This window comes from Salmo salar, chromosome 21 (genome assembly GCF_965601325.2).
Source record: "Salmo salar chromosome 21, fSalSal1, whole genome shotgun sequence".
Classification (NCBI taxonomy): domain Eukaryota; kingdom Metazoa; phylum Chordata; class Actinopteri; order Salmoniformes; family Salmonidae; genus Salmo; species Salmo salar.
The window spans coordinates 3,460,994-3,486,322 of NC_138311.1; the positions used below are offsets into that span (position 1 = coordinate 3,460,994).

The window sequence follows — 25,329 nt, forward strand, 5'->3', positions numbered from 1 at the left end:
GAGCAACTCAAGGATGAGTTGATCTCCTATCCTGAGCCTAGTGACCTGGACAGTCTGGTAGCATTAGCTATTCGGGTGGATAACAGAATCCGAGAGAGAAGGAGGGAGAAGCAATGGGGCACGTCCGATCAATCAGCTACACGGGTACCGTTCGGGTCAGGAAGTGGACCGGAACGAGTCGCTCATTATTCACCTCACGGGATTAGTGGAGGGGTCCTGCTTCCAGATCCTGAACCCATGCAAGTGGGGCGGCACGGGTTAACCAAGGAGGAGCGCCAACGTAGACGTGAGACCAACAGCTGCCTCTACTGTGGTTACTCGGGACATTACATCTCCGCTTGTCCCCAGCGCCCGTTAAACTGCCCGGCTCGCTAAGTTTGGGAGGTCTTTTAGCGAGTCAGTTTCAACCTCTCATTAGTTCTGTTAGACCCCTTTTTCCTGCTACACTCATGAACAAGAATCAGAGTTTAGCGATTAACGCTTTTATCGACTCAGGTGCCGATGGCAGCTTTATAGATGCCAACTTGGTGACACAGCTGGGGCTTTCCAAGGAGAAGTTACCGGAAGCCATTGAAGCAACCACTCTGAACGGCAGTAGTCTGGCACGTATCACTATGAGGACTGAACCGGTTAAGATGCTGTTGTCAGGGAATCATTCAGAGGTTATCTCCTTCTTCATTCTGCCTTCTCCCCATGTTCCTCTGGTTCTTGGATACCCCTGGCTGAGAGAACACAATCCCACGTTCGATTGGGTGACTGGCAAAGTAACTAGTTGGAGCACTGAATGTCATGCTAACTGCCTTAAGACGGCCTGTTCCCATTCTGTTCCCAGTCAGGTAATTTATTCTACCCCCCCAGATTTGTTCCTGAAACATATCACGAATTGGGTGAAGTGTTCAGTAAGCAGAAGGCTCTGTCACTTCCTCCCCACCGACCATATGATTGTTCCATTAACCTGTTCCCTGGAGCTGCTTATCCCAAGGGACGGTTATACAGTATCTCTCGACCTGAACGGTAAGCTTTGGAGACCTACATACAGGAGTCTCTAGCTACTGGTCTCATTCGTCCCTCGTCATCACCCCTGGGGGCAGGATTCTTTTTTGTGAGTAAGAAGGATGGCTCTCTTCGACCTTGTATTGATTATCGGGGTTTGAATGATATTACGGTCAAGAACAAGTATCCCCTGCCATTGATGAGCTCAGCTTTCGACTCCTTACAGGGTGCTACGGTGTTCACTAAGCTAGATCTACGCAATGCGTATCATCTGGTCCGTATCAGAGAGGGGGACGAGTGGTTGACTGGTTTCAATACACCGATGGGTCATTTTGAGTATCTGGTGATGCCATTTGGACTGACCAATGCTCCAGCAGTGTTCCAGAGCATGGTTAATGACGTCGTGAGAGATATGATCGGTCTGTTTGTGTTCGTTTACCTGGATGACATTTTGATCTTCTCTAAGGAGCCTTCCAGCCACGTCCAGTATGTCAAGCAGGTTCTGCAGCGATTGTTGGAGAACCGCCTGTTTGTGAAGGTCGAGAAGTGACTTTCACGCCCACACTACATCCTTCCTCGGGTACATCATCTCCCGGGGGGAGATTAAGATGGACCAAGAGAAGGTTAGGGCAGTTCTGGATTGGGCCCAGCCCGGTACGAGATTGCAGCTCCAGAGGTTTCTGGGGTTTGCGAATTTCTATTGTAGATTTATCCGTGACTACAGCCGTGTGGCCGCTCCATTAACTGCCCTGACTTCTAGCACCAGGACCTTCAGTTGGAATCCTGAGGCAGACCGAGCATTTCAGGATTTGAAGAGTCGATTCACCAACGCCCCGATTCTCTCTCAACCTGACGCTGCCCGGCAGTTTGTCGTAGAAGTGGACGCGTCTGATGTGGGGGTTGGCGCCATCCTGTCCCAGCGAAGCTCCACTGACGGTAAACTCCATCCCTGCGCCTTCTACTCTCGTCGTCTTTCGTCTGCGGAGAGGAATTATGATGTGGGTAACCGGGAGCTCCTCGCGGTGAAACTGGGCTTGGAGGAGTGGCGCCACTGGTTGGAGGGAGCGGAGCAACCGTTTATTGTCTGGACTGACCACAAGAATCTTGCTTACGTGCAATCGGCTAGACGTCTCAACTCGCGTCAGGCCAGGTGGGCTTTGTTTTTTGGACACTTTCATTTTTCCCTGACGTTCCGACCTGGGTCTAAGAACGGCAAGGCGGACACCTTGTCCCGGATGTTCTCCAAGACGGAGGAGAGTGGGGCCAAGACCGAGACGATTCTTCCCCAGAACTTCGTCGTGGGAGCAGTTACATGGAGGATTGAGGAGGTTCTGGCGACCCTTCGGACGCAGCCCGGTCCCGGTAACGGTCCACCCGGTCGGTTGTTTGTGCCTGAGTCTGTCCGTTCTGCAGCAACAAACCCGGAGGTTTGTTGCTGCATGCCCAGTATGTGCACAGAATAAAGGTGCCAATCGGGCCAACTCTGGACTTCTTCACCCCCTACCTATTCCCCGGCGACCATGGTCGCATCTGGCTCTGGACTTTGTCACTGGATTGCCCTCTTCTGATGGGAACACGGTCATTCTGACTATTGTGGACAGATTCAGCAAGTTCGCCCACTTTGTGCCCATCTCCAAGCTTCCCTCTGCCTCTGAGACATCCAAGATCCTGGTTAGGGAGGTTTTCAGGGTCCACGGGTTGCCCAGTGACATAGTTTCCGACCGTGGTCCTCAGTTTACCTCTGCTATCTGGAAATCCTTCTGTTTGGCCATTGGAGCTACTGTCAGTCTCACATCTGGATTTCACCCTCAATCTAATGGTCAGGTGGAGAGAGCCAACCAGAAGATGGAATCCACGCTGCACTGCCTTGTCTCCTCCAACCCCGCCTCTTGGGCCTCTCAGTTGCCATGGGTCGAGTATGCCCACAATACTCTTCCTACATCTGCTACTGGGATGTCTCCCTTCCAGTGCCTGTACGGTTACCAACCTCCCTTGTTTCCTTCTCAGGAGAAGGATCTCTCGGTACCCTCTGTCCAGGCCCACATTCATCGTTGCCACTGGACCTGGCATCGGGCCAGAAAGGCTCTCCTTAGAGTTTCTGACCGGTATCAGCTCCAGGGGAATCGTCGCCGGATTCCAGCCCCCGCTTATGCCATCGGAGATAACCTTTCATGTCTCCTGTCTCAAGCCTGTGCACCTCAGTCCTCTGCTGCCTCCTCCTCGGATGATCGGAGGTGGTCCAATCTACACGGTGCGCCGCATCATGGATTCCAGACGGCGGGGTTGGGGTTTCCTGTATCGCGTGGACTGGGAGGGGTATGGTCCTGAGGAGAGGAGTTGGATTCCTCGGCGTCAGATCCTTAATGACCTCCTTCGTGACTTCTACCGCCTCCATCCTGGCGCTCCGGGTTGTCTGCCCGGTGTTGTTCATCGGAGGGGGGGTACCGTCATGAATCCTGCTTCCTGAGTCTGTTTTCTACCTGAGCTGCCTGTTTTCTGTTTTGGAGTGGTTTCCTGAGGGTTCTGAACACACCCTGTCTGGTTGCCAGGCGACGAAGCTAGGCGGGAGATCTCTTGATTAACCGCACCTGCATCTCATCAGCCATCTGCACACCTGGTCCTGATCATCACCTCTTCTCTTCATAAGCTCTGACCTGACATCCATTCCCTGCCGGATCGTTAGCAATGAACAGTATGTTGTGTCAGCATATCGGCCTCATGTTACCAGAGTTAGTTTTGTACTTTTTGCTGGTTACTCACTCCTGTTTACTCTGTCTACAGTCATCCTCCCGGAACATTCAACCCCCTTACCTGGTCGTCGGTGTTTTCAGTGACGTCATTGGATCTGCCTACTCACTATTTTCACCACGAGTCTGTAAATACTCACCTTCATTTTGCTCACCTTGTCCTGGTCTGCTTCTGGGTTCAGCTTTAGAGAATCATGACAGTGAGAAGTTAAAACCAGATTGGTGCATATTTAGAATAGTGAGAAGTTAAAAGTTCTCAGCTGGGAGTTGATCAGGGATTCTAATACCTTGGGTAGGCAAGATAACTAGGAGATTGTAGGGAATATGGTGCAATTTGGGAGCACGTCACCTCTCACTACTTCATTAGTATCTTAGATCTTTCCAAGAATGTCAATAGGGTAACGTCACGCCGAAACCCTTAAAGGACCTAATGGGAACGTTAGGACGTCCCGTTTGCTGGGAACCTCTAACTTACTTTTAGTAATATTTGGTTGTCTTTTCTGGCTTCATTTAGAGAACGTTCTTACTTTTTACCATAAATGGTCGTCAATGGCAGTATTCTGACCTAATAAACCACACTTTTTATTAAAGATATACATTTTTGTTCTTTTGATGTGTAGATGGGGCATCAAAGTTACTCTTGAAGTATTTGCAGAATTTGGAAGGGAAACAGTGTGGTTTATTAGGTCAGAATACTGCCTTTGACAACCATTTATGGTAAAAAGTAAGAATGTTATCTCTCTAAATGAAGCCAGAAAGGACAACCAAATATTACTAAAAGTAAGTTAGAGGTTTTCCATACATAGGAAACCTACAAAATATGTTTTTGATAGCAAAATACTCCAACTTGGATTGGTCAAATTGACGAATGTGTATTTTTCAGACAAAACATTAATTTCAAATATATATACCATTAGACAATATTTGATATCACATGTAAATGCTTTTTATCATTTTGATGTGATTTTAATAGAATTTCACAGTTTTCTTACCACAGATGTTTTGCTACCATTGAAGCACAATGTTGCATTTTTTTCTACATTCCCATTAATCATTTCTACAAACTTCAAATTTACAATATTCATAATCAGAGGCCTATTAACCTTTCTGAGGGGTAATAAAATGCTTGGGTCTCACAGGGTTAAAAATATATTTTTGTCAAATAAGAAATAATAAGCGAACAAATCGAGCAATTTGTACCATAAGGAGGGAGGATTCTTGCTTAATGAAATGTCATTCAGTCAGTGGAGAGATGTGAAAAGGGCAGCTGTCCCAGAAAAGGAAAACCAAATGTTATAATTTCACCAAAAATATTCACTTATGGATAGACAACATTTATAGCCCCCCATGTGATGCAAAATTAGTATATTTAGCAGCCTTAATTTGAAATTATAAGCATTAAGATTGACATTGAACAGCTCTTTATAGTTTAATTGTTAAATGGATTCTTAACTTTTCAAACTTCCTTATTTTTTGCATTACAATTTTCTTTGTGTGTGATCAAAGAAATAGTCATTGCCATGTACCAACTATTGCAATGGTAGATTGACAGTGTCATAGACAATAAACATACATGTTTTCTCTAATGTTCAGATACAATTTGGCCATGCAGCAGATGCCTTTCTCACTGTAGCTATGAAGCGTCATTTCTTCGGCTCACAATGCCAGTGATCATGGCCTTAAAGAATAGACATAGGAGAAGGTTGAGTTAACACGGAACAATGTGTGCTTTTGTTCAATTAGAGAAGCATTTGTCTGCCACCCATGTCTCCTCTGCTCTCCCCTCTGTCACCAGCCTAGTAAACCGTAATTACCCTCAAATGACAAAATTATGTTGATAAATTACACAAGCAAAGAAAACGCGTGAAAAAACACCCAAGCCTATCACACGCATAAAAGCCAAGAGAAATGTATGTTATATTTTCAACACACAACTCAGGCTAGGGCAAGAGAGAGCGAGAAAACAAATTAACGAGAGCATAATTTTTAAGATAGAAATAATTAGTTATTTCTCTTTTGTCACACTTCTCTAATTCTGCGATATTAACACAGTCTGTGTTTATTAATTGCTTTTGCAGTGTTTTTGAATCAGTTCCAAGAGGCAGTTCTGGCTGTTGTAGCAGCTACCAGACAGCCATGCTACTGGGACTGCAACTCTCGCCTGAATATCTTCCCCAGTATCTCTTCTCTGGTTCCAACCTGTTTGTCCTTCGATGTGTTGGGCAAGTTAACATGACCCTGCGCCGAGAGAGAGTTGTTTGTTGCGAGATTAAACATCAAAACAGTTAATGTAAAATAAAAATTAAATGAGTGAATGTCAGTGAAACAAAAAAAATTAAAAAAGTCCTTTAATTGTCTTCATAAAATATTTGCATGAGCTACATTTGCATAATGTAAATGTATTAATTAATCTTTCAAAAGGAATTTTATGCTGAGAGAAGCCCAAAAAGCATTGTTTTATTCAGCATCTAATGAAATATTTATCCCCTTTAATTAACTTTTCATCTTGATTTCATTATACAAATGGCTAAAGTTTTTACATATTTTAATGAGTCTTTCTTTCATCAATATTTCTCACTCAAAAATGTAAATCAGTATGTTTCAACATTTGCAGTAATATTGCAAACTTGAGGCGGTGTAAGTTGATTAAAACAGAACAAACATGTAAGGAGTTCCATCAATTTGTTTGCCCAAATTGAAAATGGTCTCTAAAATTTCCAAGAGAACCTTGTGTCAAAAATACATTTCTTAATTCTCTCCTGATCATTTTTATTTTCCCTGGGCAGTGTGATGTTTTGCACACTACAATGCCTGATGTGTTACTTCACAACTTATCAAAAGTGATAATCAGCCACACTTTCACCTCCCCATACCATTCTCACAATTCCCTATAAACAGCTGTGACAGTGAAGCCGATCAGACAGAAAGGCAGAGAAAGGTGGTATGCATAGCATTTCATCCACCATGGATGTGTCTATACTCTCCTCCCCATCCAACCCCCTCCAACCACCACCACCTTCCTCTCTTCCCTTTATTTTTAGCCCTTTGCATTCACACTGTAATGGCTTTTACACATAACTCTGCAGTGTTGCTTGAATAGAGGCGGCCAGAGTGCAATGCCTTGGAGACCCACGGCAGTGTCGGATAATTAGCCCCTGTGTTTGTCTTTCCCCTCCACCTCCCCACAACAAGCCTTTGTTCTTTTTCTACCCAGCGTTTCATACACATACATACAGTACACTGATGCATCGACGACAGAAGGCTAGGTATTTAGGTGCACGGTGCAATGATGGATGCTGTCCTATCATTAAATGTTGTATCATTGGTTGTGAGATTTAGGAAATTAGTGAGCAAGAACATGTACTCATCTAAATGTTTATGTAGAAAGGTTTCATCATATTCTATTGAATTTTCCGTATAGAATTGAGAGGCTCCTCTGATTCATATATGGCTCAAAATATTGCCAGTGTGCCATGGGCCTTAAGAGACCAAAGGTTAAATGGTCCAATAGTGAGATTACAGAAGATCAATGAATGTGTCTCTTCAAGGCCTATAACAACGTACCATTTTCTACTAGATGTCACTCTGTGTCTCGGACCTCACATTGTGTCATATCTGACTGCCAGGCAGCAACACATTGCTCTCCTCAAGCTGTCGCTGCTTTAAGTCTTTCGGTGTGCTTTTCCCTTCTAAATTTAATTATTTAGGTTCACTGCCAGAGAGAAGAAAGGGCTGCTTAAAGCACAGTAATGCAGCGCAGAGGAAATACGGGGGTAATAAATGTCAAACATGCTCCTGAGCAGCGCCTAACAGATGCTTTTACCAGCCCCGCGTCAGAGGCAGCGCCGCTCGCTCAGGCGTACCACTCAGAGACGAGTGTTCTTTGAAAATGGACAAAGCTCGTTAGGCTGCAGGTGTCTGGAGATAGCATCAGAGAAGAATGGCTCTGCCTTTTTCAATAAACACTTTTTATTGAATATCTGAAACATACAATATACTTGCAGTGAAGCCACTCAACAACTACATCATACTAGTCATCCAACAGACTCCCATTCAGAGCGACACACAGAAGCATCCAGGGTCAATGCCCTGCTCAAGGGCACGTTGACGGATCTCCCACAAGGCCCAAAAACGTGAACCCGAACCCTCCAAGATCCCCTACACAGTTCCCCAATAGCTGTCCCTCAACCCCCCCAAGAAGAAAAAAAAATACAATTAATTCCATTCCCCACCCCCAAGAATGCACCAACAACCAAGAGAATGAACTAAAGAGAAAAAAGACAGAAGAAAAACAGCAAACAACAATGCAATTTTTTTTTTAAATAAACACAATAAAAAATGTACAAATATTAAACAAAGGACATCAAGGAGAACTAAATGCATAACAGCAATGCCAACTGTATATGTTTGTGTGCATGTCTGCCACTATTACATGTATGTGTGTGTACTTGTATGTGTTTATTTGAATGAGAGTGTGTGTATATGCATGTGTACAAACACCTGCACTGCATCAGCCTCAGGCAAACCAACATTAGTTGTAAAAACACTGCCCCTCAGTGTCATTCAAATGTACTTTTTTTATTATGTATTATTTTGACTTTATTTTTTACTTTTATCTTTGACCATCATTCTATCTCTCGCACTGCAACTCCACTCCCACTTGTCTCCAATTCCACATCCCAAACATCAGCTTCCCTCAGCCCATCCCATCTATCTCTGCTGGCCACCCACTTCGGGTTTTTACGCAACACATATCTTTCAATAAACATTCCTTCCGTACAGGAAGTGTCATGTGTAAAGCTCTTCTTGAGTGCAATATTATGTTCAAACAAGCGTGTCAGGTGAGATGTCTTAAACACATCTGACGTGCACTTGTGCAGGTAGACTGTGTTGGATAACGCAGTCCCTTGTACGATTTGCCTTTTGTCGAAGATTAAATATGTAGACAGTTGTATCGGCCTGGTTTTATTTCACTATTTCAATGCATGAGACAGACAAATACTGGCATAAGGAGTCTCTTCAACTGCTGCTGCTCGATTCCACAGTTTAATCCAACAGATCATGCAAATCATTCAAGCAACAATTATAGACTTGACTTTGTAGGATAAACAATATTAATATCTGTTGTTAAATCTACAATTGTGAGTGATGATATGCTTGAGTAAATTAGATTTTCCAGCAAACAGAGACATTGGAAGAGTATTGGATAAAAGTAGGCCTATTCCATGTGTATTGGAAGATCTCAGATCAGATTTTCTGATGTTTTCCAGATTTTGTCAAATCAGAATCCACTTCTTCAAACATTTAATGTAACATTATTATTCAGTTAGTTTATTGTGGGAAAGGATCACGCACGCTAGCAACCACACTGGTTGTGTTTTTGTCGACTATCAGCATGGCCAGTACGCTATTGGCTAATCCCTCTCTACTGTGTCCTTTCTTTCAGATGGAAGACTGTTCTTGAAAACCACAGTGATGTACTGATAAGATGATGAGCTAAAGAAGAAAAACAATCTGATGAAGATTCTCAAGAGCCCAGGTGGATTTCATAGCAGAAACAGGTCACACTGCGTGTACTGTAGCAGTTCGATGGAAGTGTGTTTGGCCAAACACCGGAAACGGGTTGTGTCTGAATGTAGAAACTCTTTTTCTCACAGATATCAACATTACATAGTCGCTAAAGCAGGTTTTGATGCATTGAGGTTGGTTGTTTAAAAAAATTCAATAATTGCACAGTAAAAATGTACCAAGGGGTACACTGTTGGTAATATCGCAAAGAAATTCACAGCACTGAAGATTTTTTATACTGTATTTCAACCAGCGACAAAGCTTTGAACATGATCAGACTCAGAGGTTGTGTTTTGTATTTCAAGTTTAATTCCGAGATGTAAAAAAATATATAAAGCTTGGAAAGAACCTCTGTGATTTTTTTTATTTATCCGTATGTTGATCAAAAGAGACGACTGAGATTTGATTTGAATGTTTTCTAAATTAGAAGAAAATACAATAAAGTTTCCTTTTTACCATTGTTGTATATACCAGAACTGATGATAATGACACTATAACTCACTCTATCAAAAGCTGAGTGGATTAATATGGTATGTGTATATAAAGTTAAGAGGTGGTATTGTGTATGCAGTAGATCAATTAGGACGACAATACCGACATTCATATGAATTTATAGTTTGTTTTTGTTTCATTTCTGAGCCATCATTCTTTCAAATAGCTGCCATTTTGATGAAAAAGCATGCAGGCATGTAAATGTTTGTCCTGGAATTATGATATTTAATAAATCCTATATTGTGCTGAACAAATACCTAGGGTTGATTCACTTAAGCCCAACTGATTTTTAAAATGTACACCTCGAACATTTTGCTTTTAAATAAATAACAACTTTTGCTGTCAATGGTAACCCTTTGCAACAGTTAGTATGGCTTTTTATTGAAACACTTGGGGCCACTTTCCCAGACACAGATTAACCGTAGTCCTGGACTAAAAAGCATTCTCAATGGAGAATCTCCATTTAAAATGAAAGTCCTTTTTAGTCCAGGATAAGGTTTCATCTTTTGTTCCTAATGTGTGGCTGTTCATTTGTTACATGGACTGGTGATAATCGCATATTAACACTAGTTAATGAATCTCCTCATTTAAGACAATTTATTCAGGAGTCAAATGAACAGTTTAATTCCAAAACACTATATCAATTTTTCAGAACCCTTGACTTTTTCCAAGTTTTTTTTTAGGTTACAGCCTTATTCTAAAAATGATTAAATTGTTTTTACCTCATCAATCTACACACAATAGCCCATAACGACAGAGCAAAAATTGGTTTTAAAAAAAATGTTTTCTAACACTGAAATATTACATTTACATAAGTAAGTATTCAGAACCTTTACTCAGTACTTTGTTGAAGCACCTTTGGCAGCGATTATAGACTCAAGTCTTCTTGGGTATGACGCTACAAGCTTGGCAAACCTGTTTTTGTAGAGTTTCTCCCATTCTTCTCTGCAGATCCTCTCAAGCTCTGTCAGGTTGGATGGGGAGCATTGCTGCACAGCTATTTTCAGGTCTCTCCAGAAATGTTCGATCAGGTTCAAGTCCGGGCTCTGGCTGGACCACTTATGGCCATTCAGAGACTTGTCCTGAAGCCACTCCTGCTTTGTCTTGGCTGTGTGCTTCGGGTCGTTGTCCTGTTGGAAGGTGAACCTTCACCCCAGTCTGAGGTCCTGTGCACTCTGGAGCAGGTTTTCATTTCTCTGTACTTCATCTTTGCCTCGATCCTGACTAGTCTCCCAGTCCCTGCCGCTGAAAAATATCCCCACAGCATGATGCTGCCTCCACCATGCTTCACCGTAGGGATGGTGCCAGGTTTACTCCAGAAGTGACGCTTGGCATTCAGCCCAAAGAGTTCAATCTTGGTTTCATTAGACCAGAGAATGCTGTTTCTCATGGTCTGAGAGTCTTTAGGTGTCTTTTGGCAAACTCCAAGTGGGCTTTCATGTGCCTATTACTGAGGAGTGGCTTCCGTTTTGGTCACTCTACCATAAAGGCCTGATTAGTGGAGTGCTGCAGAGATGGTTGGCCTTCTGGAAGGTTCTCCTATCTCCACAGAGGAACTCTAGAGCTCTGTCAGAGTGATCATTGGGTTCTTGTTCACCTCCCTGACCAAGACCCTTCTCCCCCGATTGCTCAGTTTGGCCGGACGGACAGCTCTAATGAGAGTCTTGGTGGTTCCAAACTTCTTCCATTTAAGAATGATGGAGGCCACCATGTTCTTGGGGACCTTCAATGCTGCAGAAATGTTTGGGTACCCTTCCCCAGATTTGTGCCTCAACACAATCCTGTCTCGGAGCTCTACGGACAATTTCTTTGACCTCGTGGCTTGGTTTCTGCTCTGACATGCACTGTCAACTGTGGGACCTTATATAGACAGTTGTGTGCCTTTCCAAATCATGTCCAATCATGATTTGGAAAGGCACCACAAGTGGAGTCCAATCAAGTTGTAGAAACATCAAGGATGATCAATGGAAACAGGATGAAAATGAACTAAATTTTGAGTCTCATAACAAAGGGTCTGAATACTTATGTAAATAAGATATTTCTGCTATGTATTTTTAATTAATTTGCACAAATTCCTAAAAACCTGTTTTCACTATGTCATAATTGGGTATTGTGTGTAGATTGCTAAGGATTTTTATTTATTTTTATCAATTGTAGAATAAGGTAGTAACGTATCAAAATGTGGAAAAGGTCAAGGGGTCTGAATATTTTCAGAAGGCACTGTATATATAATTTTTCAGAAATGTTTGTAAATGAACTTTTATTGTTTAAAGAAATTATGAAGAGATTGGTGTGTTTATTCACTATCTAATCATGGCATGGGGTTGTTCAATGACAGACATGTATTTGTTTAAAATCTATCACGTGATGGTTTCATTTCAGAGGGTCAAATAATCATGTATTTTTTGCCAAAATGCTATATATCCGCCTCACTGAGAGAAATAACTAGTACTGCTAGGTTTTACACAGTTAAATGAAAGAAATACAGTGCCTTGCGAAAGTATTCGGCCCCCTTGAACTTTTCGACCTTTTGCCACATTTCAGGCTTCAAACATAAAGATATAAAACTGTATTTTTTTGTGAAGAATCAACAACAAATGGGACACAATCATGAAGTGGAACGAAATTTATTGGATATTTCAAACTTTTTTAACAAAAAAAAAACTGAAAAATTGGTCGTGCAAAATTATTCAGCCCCTTTACTTTCAGTGCAGCAAACTCTCTCCAGAAGTTCAGTGAGGATCTCTGAATGATCCAATGTTGACCTAAATGACTAATGATGATAAATAGAATCCACCTGTGTGTAATCAAGTCTCCGTATAAATGCACCTGCTCTCTGATAGTCTCAGAGGTCCGTTTAAAGCGCAGAGAGCATCATGAAGAACAAGGAACACACCAGGCAGGTCCGAGATACTGTTGTGGAGAAGTTTAAAGCCGGATTTGGATACAAAAAGATTTCCCAAGCTTTAAACATCCCAAGGAGCACTGTGCAAGCGATAATATTGAAATGGAAGGAGTATCAGACCACTGCAAATCTACGAAGACCCGGCCGTCCCTCTAAACTTTCAGCTCATACAAGGAGAAGACTGATCAGAGATGCAGCCAAGAGGCCCATGATCACTCTGGATGAACTGCAGAGATCTACAGCTGAGGTGGGAGACTCTGTCCATAGGACAACAATCAGTCGTATACTGCACAAATCTGGCCTTTATGGAAGAGTGGCAAGAAGAAAGACATTTCTTAAAGATATCCATAAAAAGTGTAGTTTAAAGTTTGCCACTAGCCACCTGGGAGACACACCAAACATGTGGAAGAAGGTGCTCTGGTCAGATGAAACCAAAATCGAACTTTTTGGCAACAATGCAAAACGTTATGTTTGGCGTAAAATCAACACAGCTCATCACCCTGAACACACCATCCCCACTGTCAAACGTGGTGGCAGCATCATGGTTTGGGCCTGCTTTTCTTCAGCAGGGGCAGGGAAGATGGTTCAAATTGATGGGAAGATGGATGGAGCCAAATACAGGACCATTCTGGAAGAAAACCTGATGGAGTCTGCAAAAGACCTGAGACTGGGACGGAGATTTGTCTTCCAACAAGACAATGATCCAAAACATAAAGCAAAATCTACAATGGAATGGTTCACAAATAAACATATCCAGGTGTTAGAATGGCCAAGTCAAAGTCCAGACCTGAATCCAATCGAGAATCTGTGGAAAGAACTGAAAACTGCTGTTCACAAATGCTCTCCATCCAACCTCACTGAGCTCGAGCTGTTTTGCAAGGAGGAATGGGCAAAAATGTCAGTCTCTCGATGTGCAAAACTGATAGAGACATACCCCAAGCGACTTACAGCTGTAATCGCAGCAAAAGGTGGCGCTACAAAGTATTAACTTAAGGGGGCTGAATAATTTTGCACGACCAATTTTTCAGTTTTTTATTTGTTAAAAAAGTTTGAAATATCCAATAAATTTCGTTCCACTTCATAATTGTGTACCACTTGTTGTTGATTCTTCACAAAAACTACAGTTTTATATCTTTATGTTTGAAGCCTGAAATGTGGCAAAAGGTCGAAAAGTTCAAGGGGGCCGAATACTTTCGCAAGGCACTGTAACTACTTTCTTTGGTAAATAGTTGTATAAATGATACATTTGTGAGATCAATCTGTATGTAATACATGTAACATTTTTGTCATTTAGCAGATTCTCTAATACAGAGCGGCTTACTGTTCATATTAAGATAGCTCGGTGTGACAACCACATATCACAGTCAAATATGCAGGATATGAACATCCCATTCCAGCTAAACAATGGATATATAGCGTTTTGAACACAAAACAAATATTCATACACATCTAAAATCTATGAATAAAAAATCTGAGAACAGTAATATTTTACACACACATGAAGGTACCCATAAGCAATCATTTCTGATGAAAAAACACAAATGTGGGTATAGCGTTTGGGAAATATACAGACAATGCAGCAGGTAGAAAGAATGACTAGGAATCAACTAGCCAACCTTCTCAGTTGTAGAATATTTGTTTAAAAACTCAAGCAAATTGCATTGCATAACATCAGTGGCTGATGGATATAGGATTAAATAGTATATTAGCTTGTCTTAAAGTTCCCTTACAAATCAACAATGTATGTTAATGCCATCCTGATGCAGCAAAAATAAGGCATTTTACTTTATGGAAAGATGTGCTTCATTTGTATTCAAAAGGAAGGTTGAATAGTTTCCCACACCGGCTGAGTCAAGTCTTATACAGTATGTATGAGTTCATTCCTGAGACAGGAATTGTCTGTCATATACTGTAAAAGAAACAGGCTATGTGTTTGGAAAAATGTAAGGAAAAGAGTGTCCCATGTTCACACTTTGGCCTAGATTCAATCAGATCAAGTGTTATTGGACGATGGCAAAAACCTGCATAGCTGATGTTTTGGCAGTGTCGGAGGTGTGACTGGGTTGGAGCTGTCAAATCGGTGAGCAGCTGCTCTTGGTCATTGTCATGAAGCCACACCTTTTCCACTCGTGTTAGAAGTTCAGAATGAGAAAGTGTAGGCTGTATATAAATAATAACACTCTAATGTAAAATCATTACATTAAATAATGAGGATTTCTGTCAGCCAATCGAGATGTAGATTATATCACATTCCAGTGTTTGAACTTGTAAACAAGGCTGCATGGGATTTCTATTAATGCGACTCCGTGCAGCCAATGGCAATGTCCGATTTAGGTTTAATGCCAGGAGCCTCTTGTGGATTTGACAGCTCTAACGCAGTTCCAAGACTGACAAAACAACTGCTATGTGGATGTCAGCTGAATTGGATCTGATTGAATAGAGCCCTTTGTTTTTTTATTTTAAGAGTTTGTTGCGATGGAGTTTGTAGGTTTGTTGTTGACTTGTCGTGAATAACTTACATAGCACCTCTTCATTGTACTTCAACTTTAAATAAACGTCAAATGTTGATGATAACCAATGTGAGTTAATTATGTTCTGGACCTGATTCAATTAAACCTGCACAGTAGATACAGTACCATTTTAGTTTTCATTTGTACAAAATCAAAATACAGGCAGAACCTGCACCAAAACAGAAGAAGTAGATTTGTTGAGAGACTCACAATATGTTTCTGCATGGCCTATTAATATTATATTTCCGTCATGAAAATCAAGCCCTTTAATCAACAATATGTTATTGTTAAAAGTGTAGGGCTATATACTCACCACTGGAGCAATAGTTAGAGAACAGTGCAGTGGTCATGAAAGCTAATGATTAAGGTTATTTGTTACAGGTGTATACAAAAAAATATACTGGGCAGCTATGCATTTAATTATCACCACTCCTTCACAACTAATTATAGTCATAATTATATATGTATGTGTCTGGTCTTTTACATTTAAATATTTCCTTTTAACTTAAATGTGGTACATTTACACAACTCTAAGGACAAACATGTAAACAGATCATCTAAATGGCTCATATTTCAGATATCTAAGCACATTTTCAACTGATTGAGTGCAACAAACAAATTCACAGTCACTTGTTCACTTCACCAAATCACTCTTTCAATTTGGATACATATACAATCTAAGTATCTGCTTTTCAAAATGCAATAGTCACTTTACCTTTGATATGATTTTCTTGTTCTTAACAATACAATTAACTACTCAAAATGTATAACTACTGAACAAAAAGTATGTATCGCCTAGTTAACATAGAGTATATAGTTTGATAGCTGAGCACTGTACAATTCTATATTTTTACCTCTTAAATGTATCTATTTTCCATCAATTTATGTTGGAAGAACAAACAAAATCGTATATGGATGTGGCTGTAAATACTACATCATCATTCTCCGTCAGCCAGTGTACTTCAATAGAACAAAGTGGAGTCACTACATGCTACCATTTGGAATGATAGTGTAGTGTTCAATGCACTGCTGAAATAGATTCCTGGGTTGTGTGCAAAAATATATTCCACTCATTATCTGAATTCCTTTGCTAGACTGTAAACTGATGAATTTCAAGCAGAGAGACAAGCGATACAGTTTTTATTGTAGCAGTTTTTATTTTTTATTTCACCTTTATTTAACCAGGTAGGCCAGTTGAGAACAAGTTCTCATTTACAACTGAGACCTGACCAAGATAAAGCAATGCAGTTCGACACATACAACAACACAGAGTTACACATGGAATAAATAAACATACAGTCAATAACACAATAGAAAAAGTCTATATACAGTGTGTGCAAATGAGGTAAGATAAGGGAGGTAAGGCAATAAATAGGCCATAGTGGCAAAATAATTATAATTTAGCAATTAAGCACCTGAGTGATAGATGTGCAGAAGATGAATGTGCAAATAGAGATACTGGGGTGCAAAGGAGCAAAAAATAAATATTTTTACATTTACATTTTTAGTCATTTAGCAGACGCTCTTATCCAGAGCGACTTACAGTAGTGAATGCATACATTTTTTCATTTATTTATTTTTATTTTTTATTTCGTACTGGTCCCCCGTGGGAATCGAACCCACAACCCTGGCGTTGCAAACACCATGCTCTACAAACATGGTAAATAACAGTATGGGGATGCGGTAGTTGGATGGGCTAATTACAGATGGGCTATGTACAGGTGCAGTGATCTGTGAGCTGCTCTGACAGCTGGTGCTTAAAGTTGACAAGTTACGCAGAAAAGATGATCTTGTACAATGTTGCCTAGGGCAGAATTAGCATTTTTACAGTAGCCAACTGCTTTATAATACCCCTATTTCTGATAATTTTGTCCTAAGTATGTACTGTAGGATAATTAAACTGTAAGACTGACATATTTCTCAACACGCTCACAACCTGCCATTGGACACAAATAATAAAATAAAATAAAATGCATGGCAAGTTATAGTCAAATACTGTATGGAAAATGTAATTTAACATCTACTATTCTTTCTATCCAGCTCTTCAAAAATACGTTTAGAAATGTTTATCTTGAATACAATGCTGTTGGATTAAATGACTGTTAAAATTACTAAATGGTGACCCCATCATTATCTGATGTGTTGGTGACTAAACAAAATGTTAGCATTGTATTTCATGGAACACTTTTTTGCATAATAGCTCAGGGGTGAAAGATGTGAAATCCCAATGAATGCACAATCAAAGGTTCTAATCATAAATTGTAGGCATTCCAAGTGTCATGAGTTTAGAGTTTTGAAAATATACCACCTAATGAGTGGCGCAGCAGCCTAAGGCACTGCATCTCAGTGCTAGAGGTGTCACTACAGACTGGGCTGTATAACTACTGGCCCTGATCGGGAGTCCCATAGGGCGCAGCTTCGCAGGTAGGCCGTCATTGTAAATAAGAATATGTTCTTAACTGACTTGCCTAGTTAATTAAATAAAAAAAAGATTCAAAAAAATGACATCTGAAAAATATGCCAAAGTGATTGAAAAAAAAACGAACACACCTATAGCTATCTATTGCATCTTAGCCGCTCTGTCACTGCTCATCCATATATTTTATACTTATATATTCTCATCCCATTCCCTTTACTAGATTGTGTGTATTAGGTTTTGTTGTGGTTTTTGTTAGATATTACCTGTTAGATACTGCTACACTGTCGGTTCTAGAAGCTTAAGCATTTTGCTACACTCGCAATAACATCTGCTAACCATGTGTATGTGACCAATAACATTTTATTTTATTTAGCTATGAAACCCTGACCTGTTCACCAGACGTGCTACCGATCCTGTTATCTACTCTCTCTCTCTCTCTCTCTCTCTCTCTCTCTCTCTCCTCTCTCTCTCTCTCTCTCTCTCTCTCTCTCTCTCTCTCTCTCTCTCTCTCTCTCTCTCTCTCTCTCTCTCTCTCTCTCTCTCTCTCTCTCATATCACCCATACCACTACTATTTGGAATAATACTAATAACAACTAAGTTACTGTTTACTGTGCAGATGTTATTATTAAAATTTGGAATAAATGTATTAGTTTCTGTGAATAATGAATCTCTTGGGGAGGAATATTTATCACAGTAAAGGAGAAAGTGCATCTCTGTCTCTACCTCCCCTGTCGTGCACGCAGCCATCATATCGCTTAGGAAGGAGATGCGTTCTGTCTCCTAGAGCTGAACGTACTTTGGTGTGAAAAGTGCAAATCAACCCAGAACAACAGCAAAGGACCTTGTGAAGATGCTGGAGGAAACAGGTACAAAGTATCTATATCCACAGTAAAACGAGTCCTATATCAACATAACCTGAAAGGCCGCTCAACAGGTTTACAACTGCACATGGGGACAAAGATCGTACTTTTTGAAGAAATGTCCTCTGGTCTGATGAAACAAAAAAATAACTGTTTGGCCATAATGATTATTGTCATGTTTGGAGGAAAAAGGGGAGGCTTGCAAGCCAAAGAACACCATCCCAACCGTGAAGCACAGGGGGTGGCAGCATCATGTTGTGCGGGTGCTTTGCTGCAGGAGGGACTGGTGCACTTCACAAAATAGATGGCATTATGAGGAAGGAAAATGATGTGGATATATTGAAGCAACATCTCAAGACATCAGTCAGGAAGTTAAAGCTTGGTCGCAAATGGGTCTTCCAATGGACAATGACCACAAGCATACTTCCAAAGTTGTGGCAAAATGGCTTAAGGACAACAAAGTCAAGGTATTGGAGTGGCCATCACAAAGCCCTGACCTCCATCCTATAGAACATTTGTTGGCAGAACTGAAAAAGCGTGTGCGAGCAAGGAGGCCGACAAACCTGACAGAGTTACACCAGCTCTGTCAGGAGGAATGGGCCAGAATTCACCCAACTTATTTTGGGAAGCTTGTGGAAGGCTACCCGAAACATTTGACCCATGTTAAACCATTTAAAGGCAATGCTACCAAACACTAATTGAGTGTATGTAAACTTCTGACACACTGGGAATGTGATGAAAGAAACAGAAGCTGAAATAAATCATTCTCTCTACTATTATTCTTACATTTCACATTCTTAAAATAAATTGATGATCCTAACTGACCTAAGACAGGGAATTTTACTAGGATTAAATGTCAGGAATTGTGAAAAACTGAGTTTAAATGTATTTGGCTAAGGTGTATGTAAACTTCCGACTTCAACTGTATGGTCAGTAGTGCAATGGTTGGGGAGAAAGCCAATTTGACATTTACTTATTACATTTTTTTCTTGAAGAAAGGTTTGAATTCTTGAATTAAAAATGCTACAGAAAACCAAGTTGCTGTTTACACAAATTCTCCTGTAATTATTGGGGTCTGATTTGTCTCCACTTTCTTAACAACATCAAGGGACAGGACATCATAATCTTACTGGAAACATGATGTTGTGGAGACATAGATACTCAGTGTCCCTCGGGATATAGAGAAAGTTTATTACCATCAATCAAACCTAAAAATGTTTAAAGGGGGCCGGGACTCAGGTGGAATCATAATTTGGCATAAGCAGGACTTAGCACTGAAAGAAATTTAAAAAAGTACTAACCACATTTGGCTAAAACTTATTTTGTACATAAAGTTTCTGCAACCGTATCTTATGGCAGAAAAGAGCTTCTGGATATCAGGACAGCGATCACTCACCTCGGATTAGACAAAGATTTTTTCAACAACAAGCAAGACTCACATTATATTCTCCAAACGCCCGGCAGGGCCGACATCCCAGTTATTCTCAAGAGGAAGCAACTCAGGTACAGAGGACGAAGAGCCGGATGCCTCGTCAGGACCCGCAGAAGGCGAGTAGGAAAGCTGCCGTTACCGTCAATATTACTTGCCAACGTGCAATCATTGGACAATAAATTAGACGAGGTATGATCACAAATATCCTACCAACGGGACATCAAGGGGGGGCGGTCTGTGCATATTTGTAAGCAACAGCTGGTGCACGAAATCTAAGGAAGTCTAGATTTTGCTCGCCTGAAGTAGAGTATATTGTGATAAATTGCAGGCCACACTACTTGCCTAGAGAGTTCTCAGCTATACTTTTCGTGGCTGTTTAATTACCACCACAAACATATGCTGGCACTAAGACCGCACTCAGTCAGCTGTACAAGGAAATAAGCAAACAGGAAACCACTCACTCAGAGGCGGCACTCCTAGTGGCCGGAGACTTTAATGCATGGAAACTTAAATCAGTTGTACCAAATCTGTATCAACATGTTAAATGTGCAACCAGAGGGAAAAATATTCTCGATCACCTGTACTCCACACACAGAGACACATACAAAGCTCTCCCTCGCCCTCCATTTGGTAAATCTGACCACAACTCTATCCTGCTGATTCCTGCTTACAAGCAAAAATTAAAGCAGGAAGTACCAGTGACTCGGTCTATAAAAAAGTGGTCAGATGAAGCAGATGCTAAACTACAGGACTGTTTTGCTATCACAGGCTGGAATATGTTCCGGGATTCTTCTGATGACATTGAGGAAAACACCACATCAGTCACTGGCTTTATCAATAAGTGCATTGAGGACGTCGTCCCCACAGTGAAAGTATGTACATACCCCAACCAGAAGCCATGGATTACAGGCAACATTCGCACTGAGCTAAAGGGCAACACTGAGACATGCATGAGAGCATCAGCTGTTCCGGATGACTGTGTGATCACGCTCTCCGTAGCCGACGTGAGTAAGACCTTTAAACAGGTCAACATACACAAGGCTGCGGGGCCAGACGGATTACCAGGACGTGTGCTCCGGGCATGTGCTGACCAACTGGCAGGTGTCTTCACTGACATTTTCAACATGTCCCTGATTGAGTCTGTAATAACAACGTTTCAAGCCGACCACCATAGTCCCTGTGCCCAAGAACACAAAGGCAACCTGCCTAAATGACTACAGACGCGTAGCACTCACATCCGTAGCCATGAAGTGCTTTGAAAGGCTGGCAATGGCTCACATCAACACCATTATCCCAGAAACCCTAGACCCACTCCAATTTGCATACTGCCCAAACAGATCCACAGACGATGCAATCTCTATTGCACTCCACACTGCCCTTTCGCACCTGGACAAAAGGAACACCTATGTGAGAATGCTATTCATTGACTACAGCTCAGTGTTCAACACCATAGTACCCTCAAAGCTCATCACTCAGTTAAGGAACCTGGGACTAAACACCTCCCTCTGCAACTGGATCCTGGACTTCCTGACAGGCCGCCCCCAGGTGGTGAGGGTAGGTAGCAACACATCTGCCATGCTGATCCTCAACACTGGAGCTCCCCAGGGTGCGTGCTCAGTCCTCTCCTGTACTCCCTGTTCACTTATGACTGCATGGCCAGGCACGACTCCAACACCATTATTAAGGTTGCAGATGACACAACAGTGGTAGGCCTGATCACCGATGAGACAGCCTATAGGGAGGAGGTCAGAGACCTGGCCGGGTGGTGCCAGAATAACAACCTATCCCTCAACGTAACCAAGACTAAGGAGATGATTGTGGACTATAGGAAAAGGAGCACCGAGCACGCCCCCATTCTCATCGACGGGGCTGTAGTGGAGCAGGTTGACAGCTTCAAGTTCCTTGGTGTCCACATCAACAACAAACTAGAATGGTCCAAACACACCAAGACAGTCGTGACGAGGGCACGACAAAGCCTATTCCCCCTCAGGAAACTAAAAAGATTTGGCATGGGTCCTGAGATCCACAAAAGGTTCTACAGCTGCAACATTGAGAGCATCCTGACCGGTTGCATCACTGCCTGGTACGGAAATTGCTCGGTCTCCGACCGCAAGGCACTAAAGAGGGTAGTGCGTACGGCCCAGTACATCACTGGGGCTAAGCTGCCTGCCATCCAGGACCTCTACACCAGGCGGTGTCAGAGGAAGGCCCTAAAAATTGTCAAAGACCCCAGCCACCCCAGTCATAGACTGTTCTTTCTACTACTGCATGGCAAGCAGTACCGGAGTGCCAAGTCTAGGACAAAAAGGCTTCTCAACAGTTTTTACCCCCAAGCCATAAGACTCCTGAACAGGTAACCAAATGGTTACCTGGACTATTTGCATTGTGTGCCCCCCCAACCCCTCTTTTACGCTGTGCTACTCTCTGTTTTATCATATGTGCATATTTACTTTAACTGTACATTCATGTACATACTACCTCAATTGGCCCGACCAACCAGTGCTCCCGCACATTGGCTAACCGGGCTATCTGCATTGACCCCTCCTCCATTAGTGCATTCACTGTCAGACCACAGACACCACTGTCAGATCATAGTCAGATCAACGTGTTTCTGAAGAAATTAACCGGCAATACTCATTCCAAAAAAACAGCCCATGCTGGTTTTGCTGGTTTCAGGTTCTCCCTGTGTTATACCAAGCTGGTAGACATGTTCTCAAGATGCAGAGGACATAATGAGTAGCTGCTGGTTGAGGGTGTGAATATACCTCCCTCTCTGCTCTAGCTTCTCTCTCATTGTGCTCAGATGGTCTCCGAGGTCATAATTTGTCTGACTCATTTTGTCCATTCTGCTTTCTAATTTAGCAATAGATGCTCTGCTCTCCTCCCTGAATGGTTTCATCTTCTATTTTAGTTTCTGGACAGTGTCATCCTCTTGAAGCTTGTTCTTTCTGAGTTCTATGACCTCTGCTTCGACTAGAAAGAGGGTGTTGTGGAAACATTGCATAGCAGGTGTTCTTGGTGTTGTAGGCATGTCCTTGGCTCTGTCTGCTACAGGTGAGGTAGGTAGAGGGACACTGAGGGCTTCTTGCTGGGTCACAGAGGCTGTTGGGGCCTGCTTTTCTCCATCATCTACCTCCTTTACTTTTTCCTCAGTTTCTGAGATGAGTTCAGCTTCTACTTTCAGGGTAGCAAACAAATTCTCAAAAGCCTGGAGGCTTGAATCATTGCCTTGTATCAGTACAGTTCCATTATTGTATAAGTTGATTGTTTGATATGTGTTGCTCTTCAAAAATGCTGATCTGACATCCCTGGCTGATGCCTCTCTTTTTTGGGAAAGGGAAATGGTTGCAAATAACCCTTTTCCATATGTGCCGTCGTTTGGTATTAAATATTAGATTTGCTCTTGTTTTGCTTCTTGTAAGATCTGCAAACAGGCATTCATGGTTCTGTCCCATCATCAAACCTTTGAAACTTTTCTTAGCATTCCCCATTTTGATGTCTGGTGGGAAAACAGTTTCCATAGTAACGCTGGGGATGTTGGCTACAATGTTGCAATAGAAGCCTACCTTTTCCAAAACAGCTTTGTTTCTTGTATTATTGTCTCAGGTGTCTTTAGAGGAATGTTTTACTTTGCTGTCCTTTGTCTTCTGTCCTTATTTTGTCTTTCCATTCTTTTGTTAACTAACTAATTTTTGTTAGCTAGCTAGCTTCTTTTAGGAGAGTCACTAGCAACTGCTTAGCAAATGGTAAACAATTCATCTAGCTAAGATAACTGTACCATTTTCAAAAAAATTGTTACTATCTTCTTCGTTTGTTGCTTGTTTTGTCTCCCATTCAGTCTATCAGTTTTCTTTTGTTTTTTTCCCCAATGTACTTCACTCTAAAAACCATGTAAATTTCAATATTTGTATTTCAGCAGCTGCTGCTCAAACTGTCTCTCTCAAAACCCAACTGACATTTACTCCTGAGGTGCTGTCCTGTTGCACCCTCTATAACCACTGTGATTATTATTTGATTCTGCTGCTCATCTATGAATGTTTGAACATCTTGAAGAACGATCTGGCCTTTATGGCCATGTACTCTTATTATCTCCACCTGGGCACAGCTAGAAGTGAACTGGTCACCCCTCATAGCCTGGTTCCTCTCTAAGTTTCTTCCTTGGTTCCTGCCTTTCTAAGAAGTTTTTCCTAGCCACCATGCTTCTGCATTGCTTGCTGTTTGAGGTTTTAGGCTGTGTTTCTGTATAAGCACTTTGTGATATCGGCTGATGTAAAAAGTGCTTTATAAATACATTTCACCAGTTTACTTTTAGCTAACTAGTCTACAAGTCCTTAATATATTTGCTAGCTATATTTTGTTTTTATTTTCTAGAAACCTAGCTAACATTAGCTACACTGCAGTGGTGATGGCGTGGGTTAGCTAGCTAGTTAGCTTTCCCCCAGCACTTCAATTTAGCTAGATAGCTAGCTAAGTCATGGCATTTATATCAACTTTATCAGTCAGATGGTTAACTAGCAAATATATTTGTTTTCCCCTCACATCTAAAGCTGGCTGACAAAGCTTGCCAGTTGATGGTAAAGCTAGCTAACCCAATAGCGGCTGTCAATGCAATGGCTGGTCTGATAAGCAAACTGCTGTTATGCCTTATCACAGAAAATTCAATATACACAGATAAAAGAGACGATCACCTACCTTCAAGTAGATAGTTTTGGTTTTATTTACTTCATCGTCTCTTGTTCATGTGGGTAGCTACTTCCTGAAATTTGATTGATGGAACAATCCAGTCATGGTTAGGCGGCCATGGTTTTGGCAGAGGGAACTATTTGGTCAGGAGTAAAAGGTCCTGCCCCCAGAGCTGCACAAATCGATTTTTTTAGTTGAAAATCTCTTTCTACAAACTTACAAAACTATCTACAAGCTTACAAATCTCTTGGTAACATGGCAACAGTGACAGAACTCCAAGTGTGCATAGATTCAAAATCTGCAAGTGTATTTCTTATTCACAGCAGAATATTCATACTCGTAAATGGATTTGTAACAATATTGAAAATAAATTATGCTGGCAAATCAAATTGAATGTATTCAAATGTCAAGTTGCTAGTTTGAGACCATTAAATCTTTCACACATAATGATACAAGCTTGCGAAATTAAATTACACATTTGCAAATCATACTTGCATCCACAAATCTCAATATGCAACCATGAAATTCTAAATACAAACGCACGTAGTTCTATCATCATTATTATCCTATACAACAAGTGCACTTTCACCACCCTGTGAAGTTCATTATAATCTATTTCATCTGTAGCCTAATAAACCGCATGGTTTCCCGAGTCTTAGTGGGAGGACCACACAACATACTGTATCATCACGTGACTCCCCTTTACTTCAAAATTATGG

General features: G+C 41.4%; 1 protein-coding gene across 2 annotated transcripts in view; it reads left to right on the plus strand.

Moving 5' to 3' along the window:
* Window positions 1-12,087, plus strand: part of LOC106581635 (dachshund homolog 1) — a 386,583-nt gene extending 374,496 nt beyond the window's left edge. For both annotated transcript variants that reach the window (XM_014163781.3, XM_014163783.3), the window contains exon 11: window positions 9,187-12,087. In XM_014163781.3, coding sequence (XP_014019256.1) covers window positions 9,187-9,224 — 38 coding nt within the window. In that variant the 3' untranslated portion in view covers window positions 9,225-12,087. The remainder of the gene's footprint in view (window positions 1-9,186) is intronic.
* Window positions 12,088-25,329: the final 13,242 nt, after the last annotated feature.